The sequence below is a fragment of the Engraulis encrasicolus genome, chromosome 7, assembly GCF_034702125.1.
Source record: "Engraulis encrasicolus isolate BLACKSEA-1 chromosome 7, IST_EnEncr_1.0, whole genome shotgun sequence".
NCBI lineage: Eukaryota > Metazoa > Chordata > Actinopteri > Clupeiformes > Engraulidae > Engraulis > Engraulis encrasicolus.
Window position 1 is genome coordinate 56853810 of NC_085863.1, and position 21302 is coordinate 56875111.

The following is a 21302-nucleotide window of genomic DNA, read 5'->3' on the forward strand; positions in this document are numbered from 1 at the left end:
GTGCTCCAAAATTCAAAATGTTCTCTGTTTTTCAGAATGGCAGACTTTCACACATTTTTCTCAATACTATAAGGCCATAATTATCAATAAAGATGACCTATTTTTCAGTTAAATTGACCTATCTCCTTACAGACGTGAGCATAAAGGTTGTCTAGAAAAAGGCATGAATATCTTGCCACTTTGAAATATCCAAAGGAATGTTGTCAAATGGTTGAATTCCACAGGCACAGTGGACTGCTGAAAAAAGGCATATTGTCCTGCCAAACTGTGTGTGTGTGTGTGTGTGTGTGTGTGTGTGTGTGTGTGTGTGTGTGTGTGTGTGTGTGTGTGTGTGTGTGTGTGTGTGTGTGTGTGTGTGTGTGTGCGTATGTGCGTGCACGCGTGCACGCGTGTTTGTGTGCGTGCGTTTGTATGTGTGTGTGTGACTGAGTGCGCTTTTCTCAAGTTTGTGTGGCCAGTGTGCGTCTTTACATACACTGACATAGACACAGACCGGGTGTAGAGTAGAGTAGAGTAGAGTACTTTTATTAATCCCGAAGGAAATTAAGGTGTCTGTCAGCTTACATAAATACACAAATACAAAACATACACAAGACATTATACACATAATTGAACATTACAGGAAAAATATATATCTTGAGTACTACCACCACACATTATCTCACATACACACATGTTCTGTCTCTCACACACACACATGAAGTGGGATGAAGTGTAACTGTTCAGTAGAGAAAAGAATCGGGAAGGGGGGGGGGGTAGTGGCTGCAGGTTGAGTGTTCCAGTGTGGGGGGCTAGTTTATGCAGTCCAGTCACCAATGACAATCTCTTTGTGTGTGGCTGGGGGGGGGGGGAGGTTAAGGTGGGGGGGTAGGGGGGACCGAATAATGTGGAGGGGGATGAATGAGGGGGTGAGCGGGGGTAGGGGGCCAGAGGGGGGGTGGGGGGGAATGAGTCGGGGTTGAATTAGGGGTTGGCGGGACAGAATAGTGTGTGGGGTTCGGGGGGGCAGAATAGTGTGTGTCTGTGTGTGTGTTGGGTAAGTTCAGTAGGGGGGGTTTGAGGGGGGGGTTGACCTGCCAAACTTTTCACATTGGATGGGGGGTGGGGGATAATTTTGTGGGGGGGTGGGGGGAGAATGAGTCAGGGAGGGTGAGCGTGGGGGGCAGAATAGTGGGGGAAGTGAGTGAGGGGTGGGGGTGCAGAGTAGCATGGGGGGGATGAGTGAGGGGGTTGGGGGGCAGAATAGTGTGTGGGAGGGGCAGAATAGTGTGTGGGGGAGATGAGTGAGGGGGTGGGGGAGGCAGAATAGTGTGTGGGGGGGAGATGAGTGAGGGGGTGGGGGAGGCAGAATAGTGTGTGTGGGGGAAAGACACTGTAGAGCAGGGGAAAGATGAGCAGGGGATACACGCGTACACATGCACGCACACTCACCCTTGCTTTATACAAAAACATGTGGCCTGAAAAACTTTTGGTCAGTAATCTAATGTGAAAAGTCTGGCAGGTCAATAGCCTTTTTTCAGCAGTCAACTGTGTATGTGTAATTCAATCATTTTCTGACAACAACCCTTAGGATATTTCCAGTGGTGTAGTCTACTTTTTTATGGTGGGTATACTGTATATTTGAGCATTTTTAAGTGGGTATACTGTATATATTTGTGCTATTCAAAACAATTGATCAATCAATTTTAAGTGGGTATACTGAAATCCCTGAAATTTAGAAGTGGGTATGCTCTGTATACCCGCGTTCTACGTAGACTACACCACTGGATATTTCAAAGGGGCAGGATATATATTTACATATTTCTGTTGCCAACCTTTGTACTCACGTCTGTAGATAGGAGATAGGGCAGAATTTCACTGAAAATAGGTTGTCTTTATTGATAATTATGGTCTTACAGTATTGAGAAAAATGTATGAAAGTCTGCCATTCTGAAAAACAGAGAATATTTTGAATTTTGGAGCACATTTGAGATGGCAACCAGCTGGTGAATCTTTTTCAATAGGCCTTCTGGTCTGTAATCCTCTGTCAAAACCCTGACAGGACATTAGGCCTAATTTTCCCAGCCATAGAGTCATATGTGCATTTCAATCATTATTTTCAGCACTTTCCTTTGGATATTGCAAGGTGTCCAACTTTATTTTCATTTGTTTTAGTTTAGTCAACCTTTGTAAACATGTATGTAAGGAAATAGGACAGAATAGTGCTGAAAGTAGTTCATCTTTCATGAATATCACCTTATAGTACAATGTAATAATGCATGAAAACAAGTCATTTTGGAAAATGGCGGCCATATTGAATTCTGAGCAAAAATTGGCGTGGCCCCATGTTTTAATTTCTTCCAATAGGCCTTCTGGTCAATAATCCACAGAGAAAAGTGCGGTAGGACGAAAGGCCTAATTTTCCCAGCTGATGACCTGTCTACTGGTTGTCCTTAGGTCTACAGATGAGTGAGAAGAGCTTAGCCAATGCATTAATGCACCCCCATGCCATCACAGATGCTGACTTTTGAACTGAGCTCTAAAACAAGTTCAATGGTCCATTATCACAGAATGTGCAAGATTCATTATTTTCAAAAATAATTACTTTGTCTTCTGTAACCAAAGAACAGGACTACACACAAACAATTTAATGATCTATGAACCTATACAATGATTTTACTGACAACAATGTCTTATATACACACAATCATGGTAATTCAAAACTTTATAATAACCAAGTAATTATTCCCTCTGCATTCCCTCTACTCAGCCGCTGTATGATGGTCTTATACATGGGCATTCATGTTGAAAGTCAATGTAGGCCTAATTAATTTTGAAATGTTCTTTCTGGTGGTGTTCTCGCTTATTTGGATGTTTATTACATTTCACTGATCCCCGTACCAACTTATTTGAGACATGTTGCTGTTATCAAATTTGAAATGGGCACATACTGTCCCGTAAAACAATATTTTTTTCAAGGTTTTAACAGTTAGTATGTTGTCTTTTAGTCTATTCCCCATCTACAGTAATAAATAGATTGAGTGTTTTGTAAATTATAGTGGTTTGATTTTATTCACATTTTAACAAATGTCACAACTTCGACAATCGCACAACTGGATGGATGGCAATCTTCCATGATATAGCTATAACCTATGGCAGTGCATCATTCAAGTTCAACTCCAGAACAAAAGGTTTACCTGGAAGTGCATACTGCAGAAACAAATGCAAGCTCAGGCAAAAGTTGAAAGCATAAATTAGAACTTTATTTTATTATTACAATATTACAAAAAGAGTAGCACAACTTTCTCACACTTTGCTTTCCTCATCAATCGTACAGCCACAGAGTGACACATTATGAGAAAGACTACAAGGCCTTCCTCATTTTCACAGCAACAGCAAAAGGAACAAAACAAGGAAAAAAAGATTTAAATAACAAGGAAATCATGTCCATAATTATAAATAGTCACAAATGGCAAAACTGAAGCTTTTGAAACGTGGAATAAAAAGATCTGTTACAGCCCAGAAAAACTACTTTTAGCTATAAAACAAAATTACAATAAAATATTATTTCGGCTTTTCGCTTTGTTTTCATTACAAAGTAATTCTAAAGAATTGCTTTTTTCTCTATTCAACAAAAGCATCAATTAATGAAAATTTAAAAAAGAAAAAGAATGCTGTTCATTTGTATTCTCTATTGTCTTCATAATCATTATCGTTATAGGTTTCAGTATAACCATGCTTGTTTTCAAAGGAAAGTCCAAGGACCAAAATACTTAAGGCTTTGTAAGGGCTGTTTAGGAGGGAGGCAAACACAGAGTGGGTATTGGAGAATCCACTCTACCCACAAACTAGCACGCAACTCACACACACATACACACGTGTGCATGCTTGCACACACAAACATACAATACATGCACACTCACACACACACACATTCACTTCAATTCCATCACAACATTCATTCAATAATCAAACACAATCAGTACACCTTTTTTCAAAGTTACAGTAGTATAGTAGATAAGCCAGTGTACAATAAAATAAACAATACATTTGCTGTTTCACTTTTTAAACTTAAAAAGTCCTTTTCATTTTACCCACGAGTAATCTTGCAAGTGATCAATTTGGTGTCGTCAAGTGCACGCATGCATGCAAGCACAGACACACACACACAAACACGCAAACAGGTCTGTGCAGATTCAGTAGCACGCTACAAATGACTCCAAAAGAACAGCTTGTGGAACAAATGAACAAACGAACGAGAGATCCAACATATTTGGTTCGTGGTTAGGCTCTAGAACAATGTTAGTAACAATCTCGTAATGCACACTCAGTAGTTCTGTAAGATTTTCATTCCTCACAACTCATTCAAGTAATATTTTTTTCTATTATCTGTAACAAAAAAATATATAAATGGCACCCCTTTGAAATCAATTGCACTATACAATGATCAAACGTAAGCCCCACAGGACATAATAATGACGAGGCATTTTTTGTTTTCTACTGCATTTCCTGTGTATGTTAAAAGGTATATCCAGTCTTACTGCCAAGCCATTTGGCATTTCAGACACAAGATAGGAACGCACCCCTGAATAATCCTTTATTTTTCTTTGAGAGAAAATATGCACATCCACATCAATTCCCTGCTCGATAAATATGGATAACAACAAAATATGATTTAAAAAAAGACTAACAGATTGATGTAATAGTACTTTAGTAGTACTTACTTACTGACTATCTATGCATCAGCACAAAGGCCTGACTCCTGATTGCAAAGCTATAAATGTTTATTTTTCACAAAAAGTGTGCCTTCTATACACCTGCCCATGCAGTCAGTTTAGCCTTTACCTGCTGACTGACCAATAGGAAGGCCCCATGCTTCCTTGAGAGGAGAGAGAGCACTAGGGAAGTGCAGGCTCACCATCATGAGTCAATGGGCCCATTTCATGTGACATACACCTTCGAACACTAAACATTTCAAAGCATTCCAAAGCAGGTCAAAGTTGCATTCAGTGTCATAGACACAAAATATGCCATTGAATTGTCTCAAACCGCTAAATCATATACCCGCTTCGATTCAAAAACGAAACTTGTCAGACGTCACGGTGAAAGGGCCAATTCTTGACATCGTGACAAATGAGAGGAGGTGAAGCTCTTCACTGAAATGGAACCTTGATGTGCTAGTCTTTCAGGAAAGAACACTTGGAGCCTTTCAGGGAACATCCTGGTGTCCCCGACACATGTTCCTCCAGATCAGAACACGAACCTATTCGGCTCATAGGCGGATGAAATGTTTCTTATCTCATTCAACCAGGGTTATTGTCTGGACACAGTCTGGAACTCACAAGCTTACAGGAAAGTCTGGGATGGGAGGTATATGTGCTAGCAAGTGAGCAGAAAGCCAGACTGCTAGCCAAGTCAGTAGCGTATCTGGTATCTGTATGGGGCTTCAGCAGGAAGGTTTACTAACGTTCCACACCATGCTCTAACAGGCTGGTATAGGTTACACCTGATGCACTTCTAAATTCAGGCACAGAAAATAAACAGGGACACACAAAGGGTAGGAGGAACAATAAGGACAGGAATGATGCTGTAAAACAACAATGTTTATAATATAAGGTGCGTGGTTCTTTCAAAATGATAACTGGAAGGAAAAAAAAGAAAATTGATCACTTGCAAGATTGACATTAAAAAAGAAAGAAAGAAAAAAGAAAGAAAGAAAGAAAAACACTGCTTTGTTAAATGTATTTATGTATTCTTTTTTAAAAGTTAACTTTTTAAGTTGTCATCATTTTATTGTAATTGTATTCTTCTGTACTCTTGCGTGTGTATGTATGTGGTGCAGTTCTTTTACGTTTTGGTTTGAAACGCTTTTCACGTTTAAGACTAAACAGAAGGTGTATGTGCTGTACTGTACTGTATTTGTGTTGCACTGTGTTGTGTTGGCTAACTGCAGTATTGGAGACTTGGCTCTAGCTTATCTGTACCCTGGGTGCTGGCCGCGGGCGTCCAGGAGGGGGAGGGACAGGGGGACGGGGAGAGTGTGCGGGGTTGGCCGGCTGCCCAAGGGGAGCGGTGGCCTGTGCATCTTTCCCATCAGCCCTAGATTCTGATCGGGGAAGCAGGGCGTCTGGAAATCCCCGCCCAAGTAATCCACCACCGCCGCCGTTTGCATCAGATTAGTCTGGCCCGTGGTGGTGGAGGAGGAGGTGATGAGGGCAGAGGAGAGAGAGGTGGAGGAGGAGGAGGAAGAGGATCTGTAGTGATGACCTCCTCCTCCACCTCCACCTCCACCTCCGCAGTCTATGGCTGTGGTGGCAGAGGAGTTGTTGTTGGTGTGGTTGTTGCAGGGTCCAGACACCGCGCTGTGGAATGGCATGGTGGCCAGGTCCTGGGACCCGGAGCTGTCGCTGTTGGGCGTGGGGAGGATGCTGCTCCACACCTGCTGCTGTGGCTGCTGTGTGAAGTAGTGGCCGTTGGTATAATGCGGCCCCGGCGGCAGACCATTGCTATTGTTGTGGAGCACGGGGGGTGAAGGGGTGGGCTTGTCCATCAGGGCTTTGAAGGGGTAGGGGTGCCCACCAACACTACCGCCACCTTCAAGGCCACACATCTCCGAGGGGTAGGCAGCTACCCCCTTGCAGGGGAAGCCGGGAGGGTGGTCCCGGGCCGGGCGCTTGCTCGGCCGGTGTCCTCCGCCCCCAATACCACCACCTTCAGGTATGTGCTGCAGGTGGGCCAGCTGGGGAGTTGGGTTCCACGGGCGCAGCTGCTGATGGTGCTGCTGCTGAAGTTGATGGTGCTGGAGGTGTTGGTTGGACGGCGGTGCTTGTTGGAGATGCTGCGGATGGGCCTTCATGTTGTCTCCACGGTGGTGGTACCCAGCAGCTATGCGGTGGTTGATGTTCTGGGAGGCCATACTGGCCCCCAGCGGAGCCTGAGTGCCGGGGGGGGCCCGAGGGTGGGCAGCAGCGGTGGCAGCGACAGCAGCAGCAGCAGCAGCGGCAGCCTTGTTGTCCATGGGGGTGATGCCGCAGGCTGGGGGCCCATGAGGATGTTGGTGTGCCGGATGGTGGTGTGGGTGGTGTTGATGATGTGGGTGGTTGTTATTGTTGCTGTTGAGCATGGAGACGCGGGAGCTGGCGCTGATGAGCAGGTTGCGGCTGATGGGGCTGGGGTTGGCGATCTGGCCCTCGCACATGGACGTGGTGGTGGCCGAGCCCTGGCCCTGGCCCGGGGCCTGCTGCTGTGCCGCCCGCGTCTGGCAGAACTGGCTGATCTGGTGCACGATGCTGCTCAGGTCTGGCGGTGGTGGCTGTGACTGCTGCTGTTGGTGGTGTGGCTGTTGATGCCTGACCACCGGCCCTCCGCCACCGCCACCTCCCCTTTGCCCGGTGTGGTGCAGCGCCCCCACCATGGACAGCGGAATGGTTGAGGTAGACACGGTCACGTTGGGAGGGGCATCGCCCTCGGGCATCTTCCTGCCTACGATGCCAGGAGGGGGCTGATGAAGGTGCTGTAGATGTGGTGGATTATGGGGGTTCTGGTGCTGGTGCTGCTGCTGCTGCTGGAGCAAGGCAGCGGGGGGCACCTGGCATGGGTGATGACCCAGGACACCGCGTGGGAGATGGGGGAGCGTCTGAGTCTGAGGCTGGGGATGGGGCTGGGGGAGGCCCTGGGTGTGCTGGGCCATGGAGGATGCAGTCAAAGCAGCTGGGGCTTGGGGGTGCCTGAGACCTACTGCTGCTGGGTGGTGCGCTTGCTGAGGCGGCTGGAGAGTCTGTGCATGGGCCAGCCCTGGACCTGTAGACTGGGGATGGGGATGGGGCCGTGGTGGATGGTGCTGCTGGGGCTGTGCATGTTGCGATGGGGCCCTCTGCAGCCCTGGAGCCTGGTGTGGATGGTGCGGATGATGGGGGTGATGGTGGAGGTTTAAAGTGCTGGCCGAGGCCGAGGCGGCGGCTGCTGCAGCTGCTGCGTTGGCGTAGGGACCTCGATGAGGAGCAACAACAGGACCGGTGGTCATGATGGTGTCCTGGTGTGGGTGGGGGTGCGGCGGGTGCAGACGTGCTCGGCTGCCGTCAAAGTCCTTGACGACGCCCTTGGCAAGGGGGAGCTTGACGATGGCCAGCAAGCCGGCCTTGGTGACACCGGCCTGGGAGGAGGAGGAGGAGGCGGCAGAGGGAGGGTAGGGGCTGTAGCGGGTGGTGGGGTGGGGGCCTCCACCGGATGTGTCCAAGCCGTTGACGGTGCGCCGCACGTGGTTCCTCTGGGGGACCTAGTTTGGTTGAGTTACATTTTAGTTTATTGGCTACAAAAAGTTCAATTTTGCATTCACAGCTTCTAGGTACTGGTAAAAAAGCAGGACTACTAAAGCATACAGCAAAAGAAAGGGTTCACCGCACACTTGAATTTGTTGTTTTTATAATTAGAGTGAACAATGTCTCTACAACGGCATCAGGTCTGCTCAGGAATTATTCGTTTATTAGCTTATTTAGCAGGGGCCATGTGCAAGGCAGTTCCTGTTATCCCTGGTCAGCGAGCTACAAACCAGGCGATAAAACATACTGCATACAGTAGACCATACTGTACATCTACATCCTACTATTGCTACTACAAGATGCACACGAAACGCAATGTCACACTAAAACGCATCATACGAAAGCATAACAAAACAATACAAGATATGTACCTTGATGCTGTTGGGGAAGATCTTGATGCTGAGTGGGCTGTTGGCGACCTTCTTAGCATAAGCATCCAATTCCGCAGGGGTTGGATACTGGGCGGATCTCATCCTCTGTGTAGTGTCCCCTGGGAGGAGGAGAAGAGGGGAGGAGGAGAGGAAAGAGGAGGAGGAGGAGGAAGAGAGGAGAGATAAACACAAACAACTTTAGGAAAAAGATCAGCGGGGGAAATGAATGATGAGGCGGAAGGATAAGAAAGACAACATGGAAAAACATCCTAACATTTAGGAAATTGCCCGAGAAGTCAGGCAGTCAGTGAAGTTTTTTGCTTTCCTGTCTGATACAGGACAGCGAAGATGGGATTGGTAAATGGGTTAAGATTTGGAAATAATCTGAGATGATATTAAAAAACCTGGGTCCCCATTGGACTTATTTGTCCAATATGGTTAGAATGTTCACACATTTAACATCTTCAAAAAATACACACTTGTATTGCACACATGTGGAACTTATGGCTCAACGGATTTGCAATACAGCACTACAAGCAGCACTATTCTAAGTCTTTTTCTACAAGCTTTTATTTTAGCTTGGAAGTCTGTCTAAAGGTGCCAGTATGCTTGCTGCAAGATATGTGAGTGCGTGCACGATTCGTTCATGAACGCGTTAACATGCGTATTTAATGTCAATTTCGCGCAAGTTGGACACGGCAGCCAAATGCGTGCGTCAGGTGCAATAGGCTATCTTCAAACTCGCTGGGGGCGATCGTAAGATAGACTGCGCAGTTCCACGCGTGTGCTTGATATGAAAACGACAATGACAGCAACTTTTAAGAGCATCTCATTGAGTTTGTCCGCCAGTATTTTGCATCTTGGTCAACTGCTTTTGAAGCAAGCATGTGCAGTCGGTTCCTCACGGTGACACGCATAATTTACAGCTCGCAGCAAGCATACCGGCACCTATACTCTTTACTTCCTTTATGTGTCTGCATGTGACAGTAGTCACCTTTAGAAGAACAAGAAGAAACCCACAAGTGACAGTAACACCAGGCCTTTATTCCACACATCCCCTACATGAAGGAGGGGGAGATGAAGTATTCAGGACGACACCTCACCTGCTCCCAAACAGACTGCCAGGCTCTCGTATCACATGGAGCAGCTGAGGCTTCTGTGACAGAGGGCCAGGTGCACAAACACACCTCACCACACGCACAACAATCCACCTGACTGCACACACAGGATTCAATACTACCACTACACACCACAGTCTGTGTTATTAAAACCAGCTCAGATCGGCTGCCCGGGCAACAACACTGCCTCCACATTCCAGCCGTTCTGCCTCGGCCTCAGTCTTTGAATGGAGCTGATTATGGCACATTTTAAAAAGATCTAAATGTCCTCTTTCTGGCAGCTTGGTGGGCACACACATCAACATTACACCCCCTTTATCTGTGTCTGGGATGTGGGGGAGACTGAAGTAGATGCTTAGCATGAGGAGGGACAGAGGGATAAGGCTGTCATCTGTAAAGCAGGGCCTGCTGACAACTTTGGTTGGGCCCAGGACAAAGTCTTCTGAAAGGGCCCACCCCCACCCAATACATACACTGTAATGAGAACCCAATTCTGGGCCTCCCCTCTCCCTGGGTCCAGGACAACTGGCCCCTTTCCTCCCCTGTCTGACTTCTCTGTCTGAGATGTGGTGGAGGCGTACAGTAGATGCTTAGCGTGAGGAGAGAAGAGGGGCATTAAGGCCAGGCCATCATCATCCTGAGGGGAATAACGCGGCTCGGTCTGTGACTGACACATTGTGGGGACGTTGCTGTGGACGTGTCTCTCTGCTCTCAAAATGTGTGACTCAAATAGCACTCCCAGCTGCTCGCCGGCACAAAAGAAGAGAGACAAGATGCCCTTTTCTGTCAGCACAGATTTTCCACCAGATCAATTACTGGCAAAGAAGACTGGACTTTTTTCCCCTACTGTCTGTCTGTCTACACTGCCTGCACAGCTTTACACAGACTCCTGAATGATCGCAGGGATCAAGTTGGTTTACTTCATCCGGAAGGTTCCATACTTAAATATCAAAGGCGGAGAGGACTCTGCTATCTGGCCCCTGGAGATGAATGTCAAATCCAAACGGCCAAACCGTAGTGGAGGGCTGAGGATGCACGTTGGGGTCCTCCAGGATTATGTTTCATTAGAAATGTCCCTGGTACTGTAAGGCTGAAGGAGTTTGCTTTTGCTTTTTTTGACTGTGCATTTGAGAAGGCCCTAGATCATTTTCCAGTGTGTCAGTCTTGACTCAGACATGATTAATTGCTTACAGAAGCCACAGCTCAACCCAATGCCATTGAACAGTCAGACACCTATGCAGAATAGATATAAAACAATATTTACATATACTGCACAAAACCATATTTACATATAAAAAACAGGTAATTGGACCATAACATTGCTGCAGCTTCTTGACTTTCAGAAACACGGTACTAAACCCACCACAGAACAGTACTTCATTATACATGTAAATAGGCCTCTTTATGAATAGATCTCAGGCATGAAAAACAGACTCAGACTGTGTGCTGTCCTTGCCACGAATATAGGAGTGTTGGCAAAGTGGTCTGCTCTGCTGTACACCCTTGAATGGCTCGCTTCAAAGTCTTCACCACTTGACTATTTAAGCACTGACTCATTCTCGTCAATGTCAGCATCATCAAAATGGATGCCATGAAACACTGTAGGCTTCTCTTCCTACATCATGTCTGACTGCTTATTGATGATGATGCATCAGTGAATGAAGAGAAAACCATTTTGCTCAGCTACAATATTTTCAAGATTTCAAAGTGGTGTGGCTCCATCATATCAGGCTGTTTTGACTGGCTGTCTTCTGGTCTGATAGTTAAAAAAATATTATTCCTACTTCCAGAACGTCTGCCTTTAAAGATCCAATCTTATGTGGGGCATGAAAGAATGGCGTGACAAAAAGTCCATTGAGGGTCTTTCAGCCAACAGCAATGACGAAATAAGATGAATAATATTTAGTGTATTTTCATTCCTTCCTTTAGTGCTCTCAATCTTTTCTCTATTTATCCATCTTTTCTCTCTCTCTCTCCTTCTGTCTGTCTGTCTGTCTGTCTGTCTGTCTGTCTGTCTGTCTGTCTGTCTGTCTGTCTGTCTGTCTGTCTGTCTGTCTGTCTGTCTGTCTGTCTCTCTGTCTGTCTCTCTGTCTGTCTCTCTGTCTGTCTCTGTCTGTCTCTCTCTCTGTCTCTCTCTCTCTCTCTCTCTCTCTCTCTACTGAAGAGGGCATGGTGTGCAAATATGACAGATCAGCTGCTTATGCGGGTGGGAATTAGTGTCCAGACACATTTCATGGTGGGATGCAAAAGCACAAAAGGGAGCAGCGCCATAATCTCCAAAATACCTTACTTGTTTATGAGGCCTTCATTATCTGATAGTCATTTTCAGCTCTGAGAACACTTTGGCAATCACGGTCACCTGATTTACACTGTCTATAAAAATGATGTACTGCCTAATGTATGCTGCCGTGGGATATACAGCGCCGCCAGTTAGTATTGGCACCCCTTAATTTTATTTACAAATTGTGCAATATATCCAGAAATAAATGGAAATATACACAACTTTTACCATCAGGATCTTTTAATTGAACACTATAAGATATTTGGAATTGCCAAGTATTTATTTCCAAATGCATTTTGTAATTTCAAGCAAAAACACTTAAAAGGGCATGTCCAGGAATATTGGCACCCCTCCTTCAAGGGTTAATTGCACACTATTAGACAGCAATGGCAGCCTCTGAAGGTTTTGGTTTTCATCAATGACTGTGTTCTTTCATTTTTACAACCAATCCACTGTGCATTTGGTTGTGTTCTTTGGGTTTTTGTCTTTCTGGAGTGCACATGATGTTCAACTCAAACCAAGTGTTCTTGCCATGGTTACACATTTTACTGTAAATGATGATACCTGTCATGTCATGATGCCTGTCATGATACCTGTGATACAGTCAAAGCCACCTGATGCAACAATGGGGTGACATAATATTATGGATCGGACACCATGCTTGCTTTTTGTTAGGGTGTCCTTTTCCTTAAAGACTTTCTTGCAGAGTATGCAAACATGCTGTTTGTGTGAGTCACTGAAAAACTGTGCTATTGCTTCATCTGACCTTAAAACATTCTTAAAAGGGCTGTGCTAGGCCTGTATTTTTTCATACAGCCGTCAGGTGTTCCCTGTTATGACTTTTATTAAGCAATGTGGTCTGCCTTGGTCTCCAACCAAAAGGCACTACTTTGTGTAGTGTTTAACACGGGGTGCTTATTGAAAAAAAACTACCCAAAACAGTTCAAAGTTGACCGTCAGGTCTGTAGATGTTAGTCCCTGTGTTTTTTCATTATTTGCACCGACTTCCAAAGACTTTTATCATAATATCTTCCTCTACCCCCCACATCCAAAGATGTTCTTTACAGCTCCATGTTTGACAGATTTCTGAATAACACAACACAGTGTTGAAAATGGTTTACCAAGGTCTTTTGAGATGACCTTTTATTATTTGGAGGTCTTGTTTTTGTAAATAATAGTATTTGTGGTGTCCTCAGGCAGCTCCTCTGTCTTCAGATTGGTGAAAGACACACAAGATGTGACAGGTGGCTATTTAAACACAAATATCATAATTCCTTGCCTAATTCATGTTCTATGGGCAAAAGCAATTAGTCAAAGGTGATTCCCATTTGCGATTTACCATAATTGAGTCAAATTAGGTTTCCAAAATGGTATCCAGTAAAGGGTGCCAATACCAGTGATCCCGGGAACTTCACCATCTTCAATTATTTCCCTCTCATAGTTTAGTATTTAATGCTGTTGATATTTTTTATATTTAGTATCAACCACAAGCTATCTATAGAAATATCATGGTTGACCATATTATTTGTTTTCTGGAGATATGTCCCATAATGTACTTAAACTTCAAGGGTGCCAATATTACCTGGCGGCACTGTAGTAATGCCTAATTATATGTGGATTATATTTCCTATACATTAATGACTCTTTATAGGTGCTGTATACGGTATACACATTTCCACTTTTTGCAGATTAAACCACTGACAACAAACACATGTACAGTTTAATTGATAACATGTTTGGAAACAAACAAAATAAGGTTACGTTTAGAGTTAATATGTCCAGCCCTAACAGGATGAACCCTCTTGCATACTATTAGAGAAGACCGGTTCTAAAAAAAACTAATGCCATGGTTAAAGGCATGCAAACTGAACTGACTCATTCTCACAGACTGTGTCTGGAGTATAAAGTGCTGCTAGGCACTGGGGCTTGGAGATCTTTGAAGGTCTCCGACTTGCAGCTTCACCTACTGCTATTTTCATGACCTGCACTTCCCTCTGCAAATCCCCCACCAGCACATCTATACACGCACGCTCACACACACACCACATAGACACATGCGTAGACGCACACCACTACATGCATGCACATGCACGTGCGCGCATACGCATACACGCATACGCACACAAACACCTGCACGCACACGCACGCACACAAGTGCACACATACACGCACATCCAAACACGCCCTCTGCTGCTCTTCGACCGGCCCTTGCAGGTCCATTTGCATGCATTTCCATACGGCACGTCTGGACCCTGAGCCTGGCCTCAGCTGCGCTGCTGAGGGTTACTGGTGGAAGCGTGACAGGGGGCACCTGCCAGAGGGGACGATGGGCTCAGGTGAAGTGGCCATGACACTGGTTATTGTGTCCCTCTAACGATGCATGCACAAGCTGCTCTCACGCCCCGAAGATGCAAACACAAGCCACTGTGGTGGCTGTAAATGATGCATACACAAGTCACTATGCTAAATGCAATGATGTCCACAAGTCAGTATGGCACCTCTAATGTAGTAATGACGCATGCACAAGTCATTCACCATGGTCATTCACCATGAAGATGCAAACAGAACACACACATACAAATGAGCACCTTGCTTCTCTTTGTTCTTCCTCTCTATTCACCATCTCTGGTTCAACCTATACCATTTCTGCTCTATCTTTTTTAAAGAGAGGTGGTGGAGGTGCTCCTTCTCTCAAACATATGCATCTCATACGCACACGGGCGCCCACATACACACCCTCTCGCCCTTTCTCCTTCACACACACACTATCGATACAACCCGTCATGAACTCTACATGCCAGATGCCTTGAGCAAAGGAGATGCAGAGAAGCAGTTATAGCCTTACTTGTTCTCTCAGCTTTTCCTTTGCTCGCTCTCTCTCTCTCTCAATTCTTCTACAGTACACTCATTGTTACGTTACATTACATTACATTTCACTTAGCTGACGCTTTCATTTGTTCAAAGCGACTTACAACTATTATTTTTCAGGGTATTGGTTACAGTCCCTGGAGCAATGTGGGGTTAGGTGCCTTGCTCAAGGGCACTTCAGCCATGGATGGAGGTGTAGGGAGAGGTCGTGGGGGATTCGAACCGGCAACCCCTAGATTGAAAGACCAACTCTCTAACCACTAGGCCATGGCTGCCCATTGTCTCTCCCTCTCTCTCTCTTCCTCCCTCCCTCCCTCCCCAGATGTGCAGAGCAGTCGGCCAAGCAGGCAGGTTGTGCTTTAATTACCCTGCTAATGGGGGAACACAGCCTCTCCTCTGCAGCGTCAGCAGGCGCTAATTAGAGCTCCAGTACCAGAGCCTACAGGCCACCGCTCACACTTTCACACTTTTTACTCCCGCTCTGGCTCTTATTACAAACCTCCATAAAAAGAAAACACAGAGCAAGAGCAGGGAGTCATTTTTCTTTTAATGAACTGAGCTTTTGAGGGTTTTTTCTTTTTTTAATAAAACGTGCGAGTCCATAGGCGAGCGTAAAATAAATGGACAATAATGTCACTAGTTCCTGATAGGATTTGACTGGCTCTAATGAGGGAGATAAATGCGCACTATGTCGGCTGAGCTGGGAGAAAGTGGCACGAGTGGGAGATAAATGGAACTGAAAACGGGACTCCCTGGCAAGAAGAGATTATTTGTCTCAAATGCGACTTTCCTGGCAAGACAAAGGTTAAATAAGCAATGTTTACTCTACCTTTCAGACTGAATTTATCCACCTCTCATGAAGACATTAGCTATCTACACTACAGTATAGTCATCCTGCATCCTGTGTTGCACCAGTCTATATAGCCACCGTCGCCATGATCACCAAATGAATAGTTAAAAGGTGGGGTTGCAGGTTAACCATTTTAAGAAAATGTGTTATTATGACATCACGTTGGGGGCTCCGAAGGCTCATAGGAGTCTATGTAGAACCTTAGAATCCTGGGGGCGTTCCCCCAACGTGATGTCATACCTGCAACCCCACCTTGATTGTACTGCTACACCAGGGTTGCCAGATATAATCATTTCCAGCCCAAAAACCACATAGAGGCACTAAATCCCACCCAATTGTACCAAATTGTATTGATTTCTATGGCCATACATTTACAGAAAAACTGGCCCAATGCCCCTTTTTACCCGCAGATGCCCATCCTAAGTAGCCCAATTTGGCGGGAAACAGCCCAATCTGGCAACACCAGTACAGTTGGAACAGGATGAAGCTCTAAAGCTCATGAGAAGGAAAAGCTTTTCATCCCTCCCTCCCTCTTCCTCTCCCTCTCTCTCTGTTTGTCCGGTGGTGATGAGGTGATTATGCCCTCTGTATAAGGGGATATAGAGTCACAGCACTGTTTGTCTCTCTCTGATGCAGATCGCGTTTTTTGCCATCATTGGGAAGACACTGTGACTGTTCGTTTGTTCACTTTGCCTTCGCCTCGTCTGAAAGACGATCCTACCTCTAACAACTTTCAAATGATTCTCTCGGTCGGTCTCTGCATTACAGTCAGAGCACGCCACTCTGATCTGTATCTCCAGGAGGGAAAGGAGGAAAGTTGGATGGGGAGGTGGAGGTAGTGGTGTGGGTGGTGAATGGCTTGTAGGAAACGGAAAAAGCTAGTCATTTATTGGGGAAGAGTTTGGGGAGGCAGAGGGGTGGGCCAAAGGGCAGCTCATCTCTCACCCAGCTACAGTAAAATACCCCTAAAGCAGAGGTTCCCAACCTTTTTAAACTTGGGGCCCACATCCTATTTTTCACAAATGCTCAGGGCCTACCTCTGACTCAATAAACAATAAAATTCAAATAAAAGTCAACAGCAGCAACACACACACAAATATTATTTTGAATTTTTAGAAATGCTTCAGGGCCCACCAATGGGCCCCGGGCCACAGTTTAAGATTAACTGCCCTAAAGGTTCTCCTGCAGGGCACTTTGCAGTCCCAAATGCACACCAATCTACCTCCATTTCCAATACGCTCCTCCCATAGAAAAGATAAAGCGATGGGCAGGGTGATTCAGAGAAGTTTGGAGGGGAGGTTGGAGTGGCAAAAATGGCAATGACAAGTGGAGAGGAGACCAAGACAGACAATCTGCCATATCTCTCCTACTCCCTTCTTTTTTTTCAAAGTCTTTCTCTAGCTTTCTCTCTCCCTCCCTTTCCTCAACTCTCTCCTGTCTTGCCTCTGTCTGCCCCATCTCGCTCTCTCTCTGTCTGTCTGTCTGTCTTTGTTTCTCTCTCTCTGTGTCTCTGTCTGTCTCTCTATAGACACACAGACACTGTGTTAGATTAGCTCTCAGTCACGGTGACGAATGGCGCCCCGGAGATTTGACGTTGCTTTCAGTGCTGCGTATCGATGGCCTGGAGACAGATGAGGCATGCTGAGCAGAGCGGAGCAGAGCAGAGTCGCGCTTCACCCCAGCAGCCCCCGGATGAGGAGCAATTACTGACAAACACAGCTCTTTCAAGTCACACTCAGCAACCCCCAAAGCACCTCCCCAGTCCCCACCACCCTAAAATATGAAATAAAATAGCATTGAGGCGAAGATAGCAAGGCGAATTTGGGCGTGCCCCCTCCCCACCAAAAATAAAATAAAACCATGTTTCTGACAAACACACCTATTTGAAGTCACACTCACAGCCCCACAAAAACAATCCCTTCCTGCAACCCCAAAATATGAAATAAAATTGCAGACAGAAAGGGGAAAATGGCATTGAGTGTTTGGTGGCGTCCCTCCCCAGCAAATAAGGAAGTAAGTGCTACTGACAAAAACAGCTTTTCGAAATCACAGCCACCGCCACTCCCTCCCTGCCACCCCAAAATATGAAATAAAACTGCAGCCAGCCAGCCTCCCTTGCTTTGGTAGTATCCCCCCCCCTACCACTCAAATATAACATCAAAAGAGTGTTACTGAGAATCGCTGGCATTTGAAGTTGCAATCCCCCTCCCCACTGCCCACAAAAAGGCATAAAAATGGCAGCCAGATTGCCTCAGGAGAGTTGCAAGGAGAGTTTGGTGGTGCCTCCTACCCATCCGAATACAAAACAAAAGAGTGTGTCACTGACTGACAGTCATCAGCATTTGAAGTCAGACTCAAAGCCCCCAAAACCCCTCGCTGCCTGCCACCCAAATATGAAATAAAACCACAGCCAGAGTGTGTATCTCCTTCAAATATCAAAGTGAGGTTGGTGGTGCCCCTTCCTCCTCCACCTGAAAAGACAAAATAAAAGTGCTGTCAGGGTGTCTGCCAGGGTTAGTGATTTGCAAGTTCCTGGAGGTGCCACTACTAATGCTGGCACTGCCCGACTGGCACGGGCATTATTACGAGGTCATTAATTAGGGTACAGCGTTATGAATCGCCACATCCAAACCAGGAGTACAATGCACAGAAGACAGGCCTGAAAATGTTGCCTTACTTGGCACTTTCCCGCTATTTAAAAAGTAAAGACAGTATCTCCTTTTGCCTGTGTTGCAGGCTGTGAAGAAAACAGCAGACCGTCAACTGGGAGCCTTCCCAAGAACTTCTGTAATCATTTTTCATCCCGATGCATTCCATGAATATTTCATGGGTTCTCTCATGAGTAAATGATTATGGTCAGTGTTAGTAAATCATATACATAATGCATGTGACAAAATTAATCTATATGAGTGGCACCTAATTCCTTGAAAAGGAAACAAACCATTGCGAGCTAGCAGAGCAGTTTCTCTTATTGATGTCATAAATGCATACCCACCTTGACAGGCAGAAAAACACACTCATCAAAACACCGCTCCCTGTATCATTGCACTTTAGTCTTCTATTCTATTACATGAATTTGGATGACATTATTATTGGTTTTATGTGCATTGTATCTTCCTTTGGGGATAATGGAAATGCCCTCATATTCAGTGAAGGCTAAATTGCCTTTTTTGAGAGGGCAATTTCAGTACCTAGGCAGCTTGCTGGGCTGGTGAAAAGCCAAATGGTGTTCTGTGGGAGTTCTCACAGTAAGAGAGAAGGGCCGCAGTGCAGGAAGCCTCGTCTTACTCTGGTGACCGGAGGAAGGGAGGGAGCAGTAATGTCTTGCCTGTACGGAGGGAGGTTAGCAGCCATGTTTGGTGACATGGAGAGGTAAGGGGCAGACATGTCTGGTGATGGGAGGTAAGGAGCAGCAAGAGGTTGAGCAGACATCTCTGTCCTGCATGTGCAGCTGACGGGGCATTTGAGGCCACTGTCATATTGGCTGATGTGCCAGAGACGGCACAAAAAAAACACAGCTGTCCGAACCACCAATCAAAGTTTCATAGCGCCTAGACGTTGCATAGCGCCTAGATGCATCCATCCCAGTTGTCAAAGGAGGCACATCTGGCGCTGCCAAAATGCTCCGGAAAAGGGGGAACAAAACAACAAAAACAAGAGAAAAAGGAGAAAAAAAAGGCTGACATGAAGAGGGAGAAACGAGTTCGGCCCCCCCGAGAGTCTCACAAATTGCGGCTCGGAAAGCGATGCAGAGTGGCTCACAGGCCTTTTGTTTAGCCCTCAGCTCCGCTTCCTGCCTGAAAGGGCTCTTTAAAAAAGCAGGATGAAAAGGAAAGGGCCGATAGTCCAGGGGAGGAGAGGAGAGGAGAAAAGAGAGCAGAGGGGTGCTTTCGGATATGTACAAAGCTCAGCCCGTGAATAGAACTGCCTGACCGAGCCCTTGGGGAATATCAGGGTGCGCACACGCGATCAGAAAGGGAGAGCATACTAGATTGAAACACCTCATACATGAAGGTTTGGGCTGATTTTCTTCATAGATGGGGGTACTGGTGTATGTGCCTGATTGTGTGTGTGTGTGTGTGTCAAAGAGCCAGCCTATTCTGCCATAATAGCCACTCCTGAGGTTAGTCTGATTACAGTGATCCTTAAATTACAGCCCTGATGAGGCACATCGGCAGAGGGGAGGGCAGAGACGGAGAGAGAGAGAGAGAGAGAGAGAGAGAGAGAGAGAGAGAGAGAGAGAGAGAGAGAGAGAGAGAGAGAGAGAGAGAGAGAGAGAGAGAGAGAGAGAGAGAGAGAGAGAGAGAAAACACAGAGAGGTGGGTGGGGGCTTTAATGGGAAAAAACACAATAGAAGTGGGTCAAACTGACTTGTATTCTAGTGTGGACCAAAACCCCTTGAGAAATCCTGAGCTCCTCTGGGATCGAGACGCGGAGAGGAGACGGCGCGTAATGGACAGATTTGATCTGCTTTGGAGAGGAGGAAGTGTAGGAACTGAACTCGCGATCTGACAAGCCTTCCTCTTCCGCAGGAGAAGCGCACGGGCAATCAGTTAGGAGACGACGGTCGGATGTGTAAAAGTGGCCCAATCACGGTCACCTTAACAGTCCTTCAGCAAAGATCGGAGTCGTCGCAGAGTATACAGTAATTTCTGCAGAGCCTTAGTTCTACTGAGTTTACATTAGGTCTGACTGTAGTTGTGTTAGTCTGTGTGGGCTGTGTGTGCTTTGTAGAAAAGTATGATTCTTGTATTTCATTTTAGTGGGTTAGCATGACAGACAGACGTTTCGGCCAAAGCCTTTTTCACAATTCATTTTCATTTATTTAGAGCCCATTTCCCCATTCATCTCTCACTCACCCACTCACCCACCCACTCACTCACTGCTTTCCTTTAAGCATCCACTACTCCATCTCCAATAAAGGCATAAAAGCCCACTGTCTTACAAAAAAACGCAAAAAGAAACAAGATAGGATTTGCCACATGGGTAGATTCAACACCACACTACTGTACACTGCTCTGCACTGGCACCCCACAGTGCATGTTGACTGCTCACCTTCCGCTCTCATCTGACTCGCACATTTCCTCCTAATGAGACTGGGTTCCTCATCATAGCCACCACACACACACACACACACACACACACACACGCAAGCAGATACACAGATACACAGATACACACACACGCACGCACGCACGCACGCACACAGATACACACAGGCACGCACGCGCACACACACACACACACGCAGTCACGCACACACACACAAGCACACACGCAAACACACACAGGTGGGATGCCTGGGCCACCATAGCTTCGGTAAGGAGGCAGTGTGTCCCCAGTGAGTTATTAGTACCGCTCCTCTCTCCTGCTTCCTCTCTAATGGGGCCAAACATCAGCCTCTACACTACACCCAACTCTACTGTTTTCACAACAACCATTCCTGTTGACCTCCCCCTAGCTCCATTCACCCCATATCTTCTCTCCAGCACGCACGCACGCACGCACGCACGCACG

At 46.1% G+C, this 21302-nt stretch overlaps 1 protein-coding gene across 5 annotated transcripts in view; it reads right to left on the reverse strand.

Annotated features, from left to right (window-relative positions):
• Positions 1 to 3220: 3220 nt before the first annotated feature.
• Positions 3221 to 21302, reverse strand: part of fam222ba (family with sequence similarity 222 member Ba) — a 61642-nt gene continuing 43560 nt past the window's right edge. For all 5 annotated transcript variants that reach the window (XM_063204100.1, XM_063204097.1, XM_063204099.1 and 2 more), the window contains 2 exons: positions 8669 to 8787; positions 3221 to 8254 (listed from right to left, as the gene is read on the reverse strand). In XM_063204100.1, coding sequence (XP_063060170.1) covers positions 5954 to 8254; positions 8669 to 8787 — 2420 coding nt within the window. In that variant the 3' untranslated portion in view covers positions 3221 to 5953. The remainder of the gene's footprint in view (positions 8255 to 8668; positions 8788 to 21302) is intronic.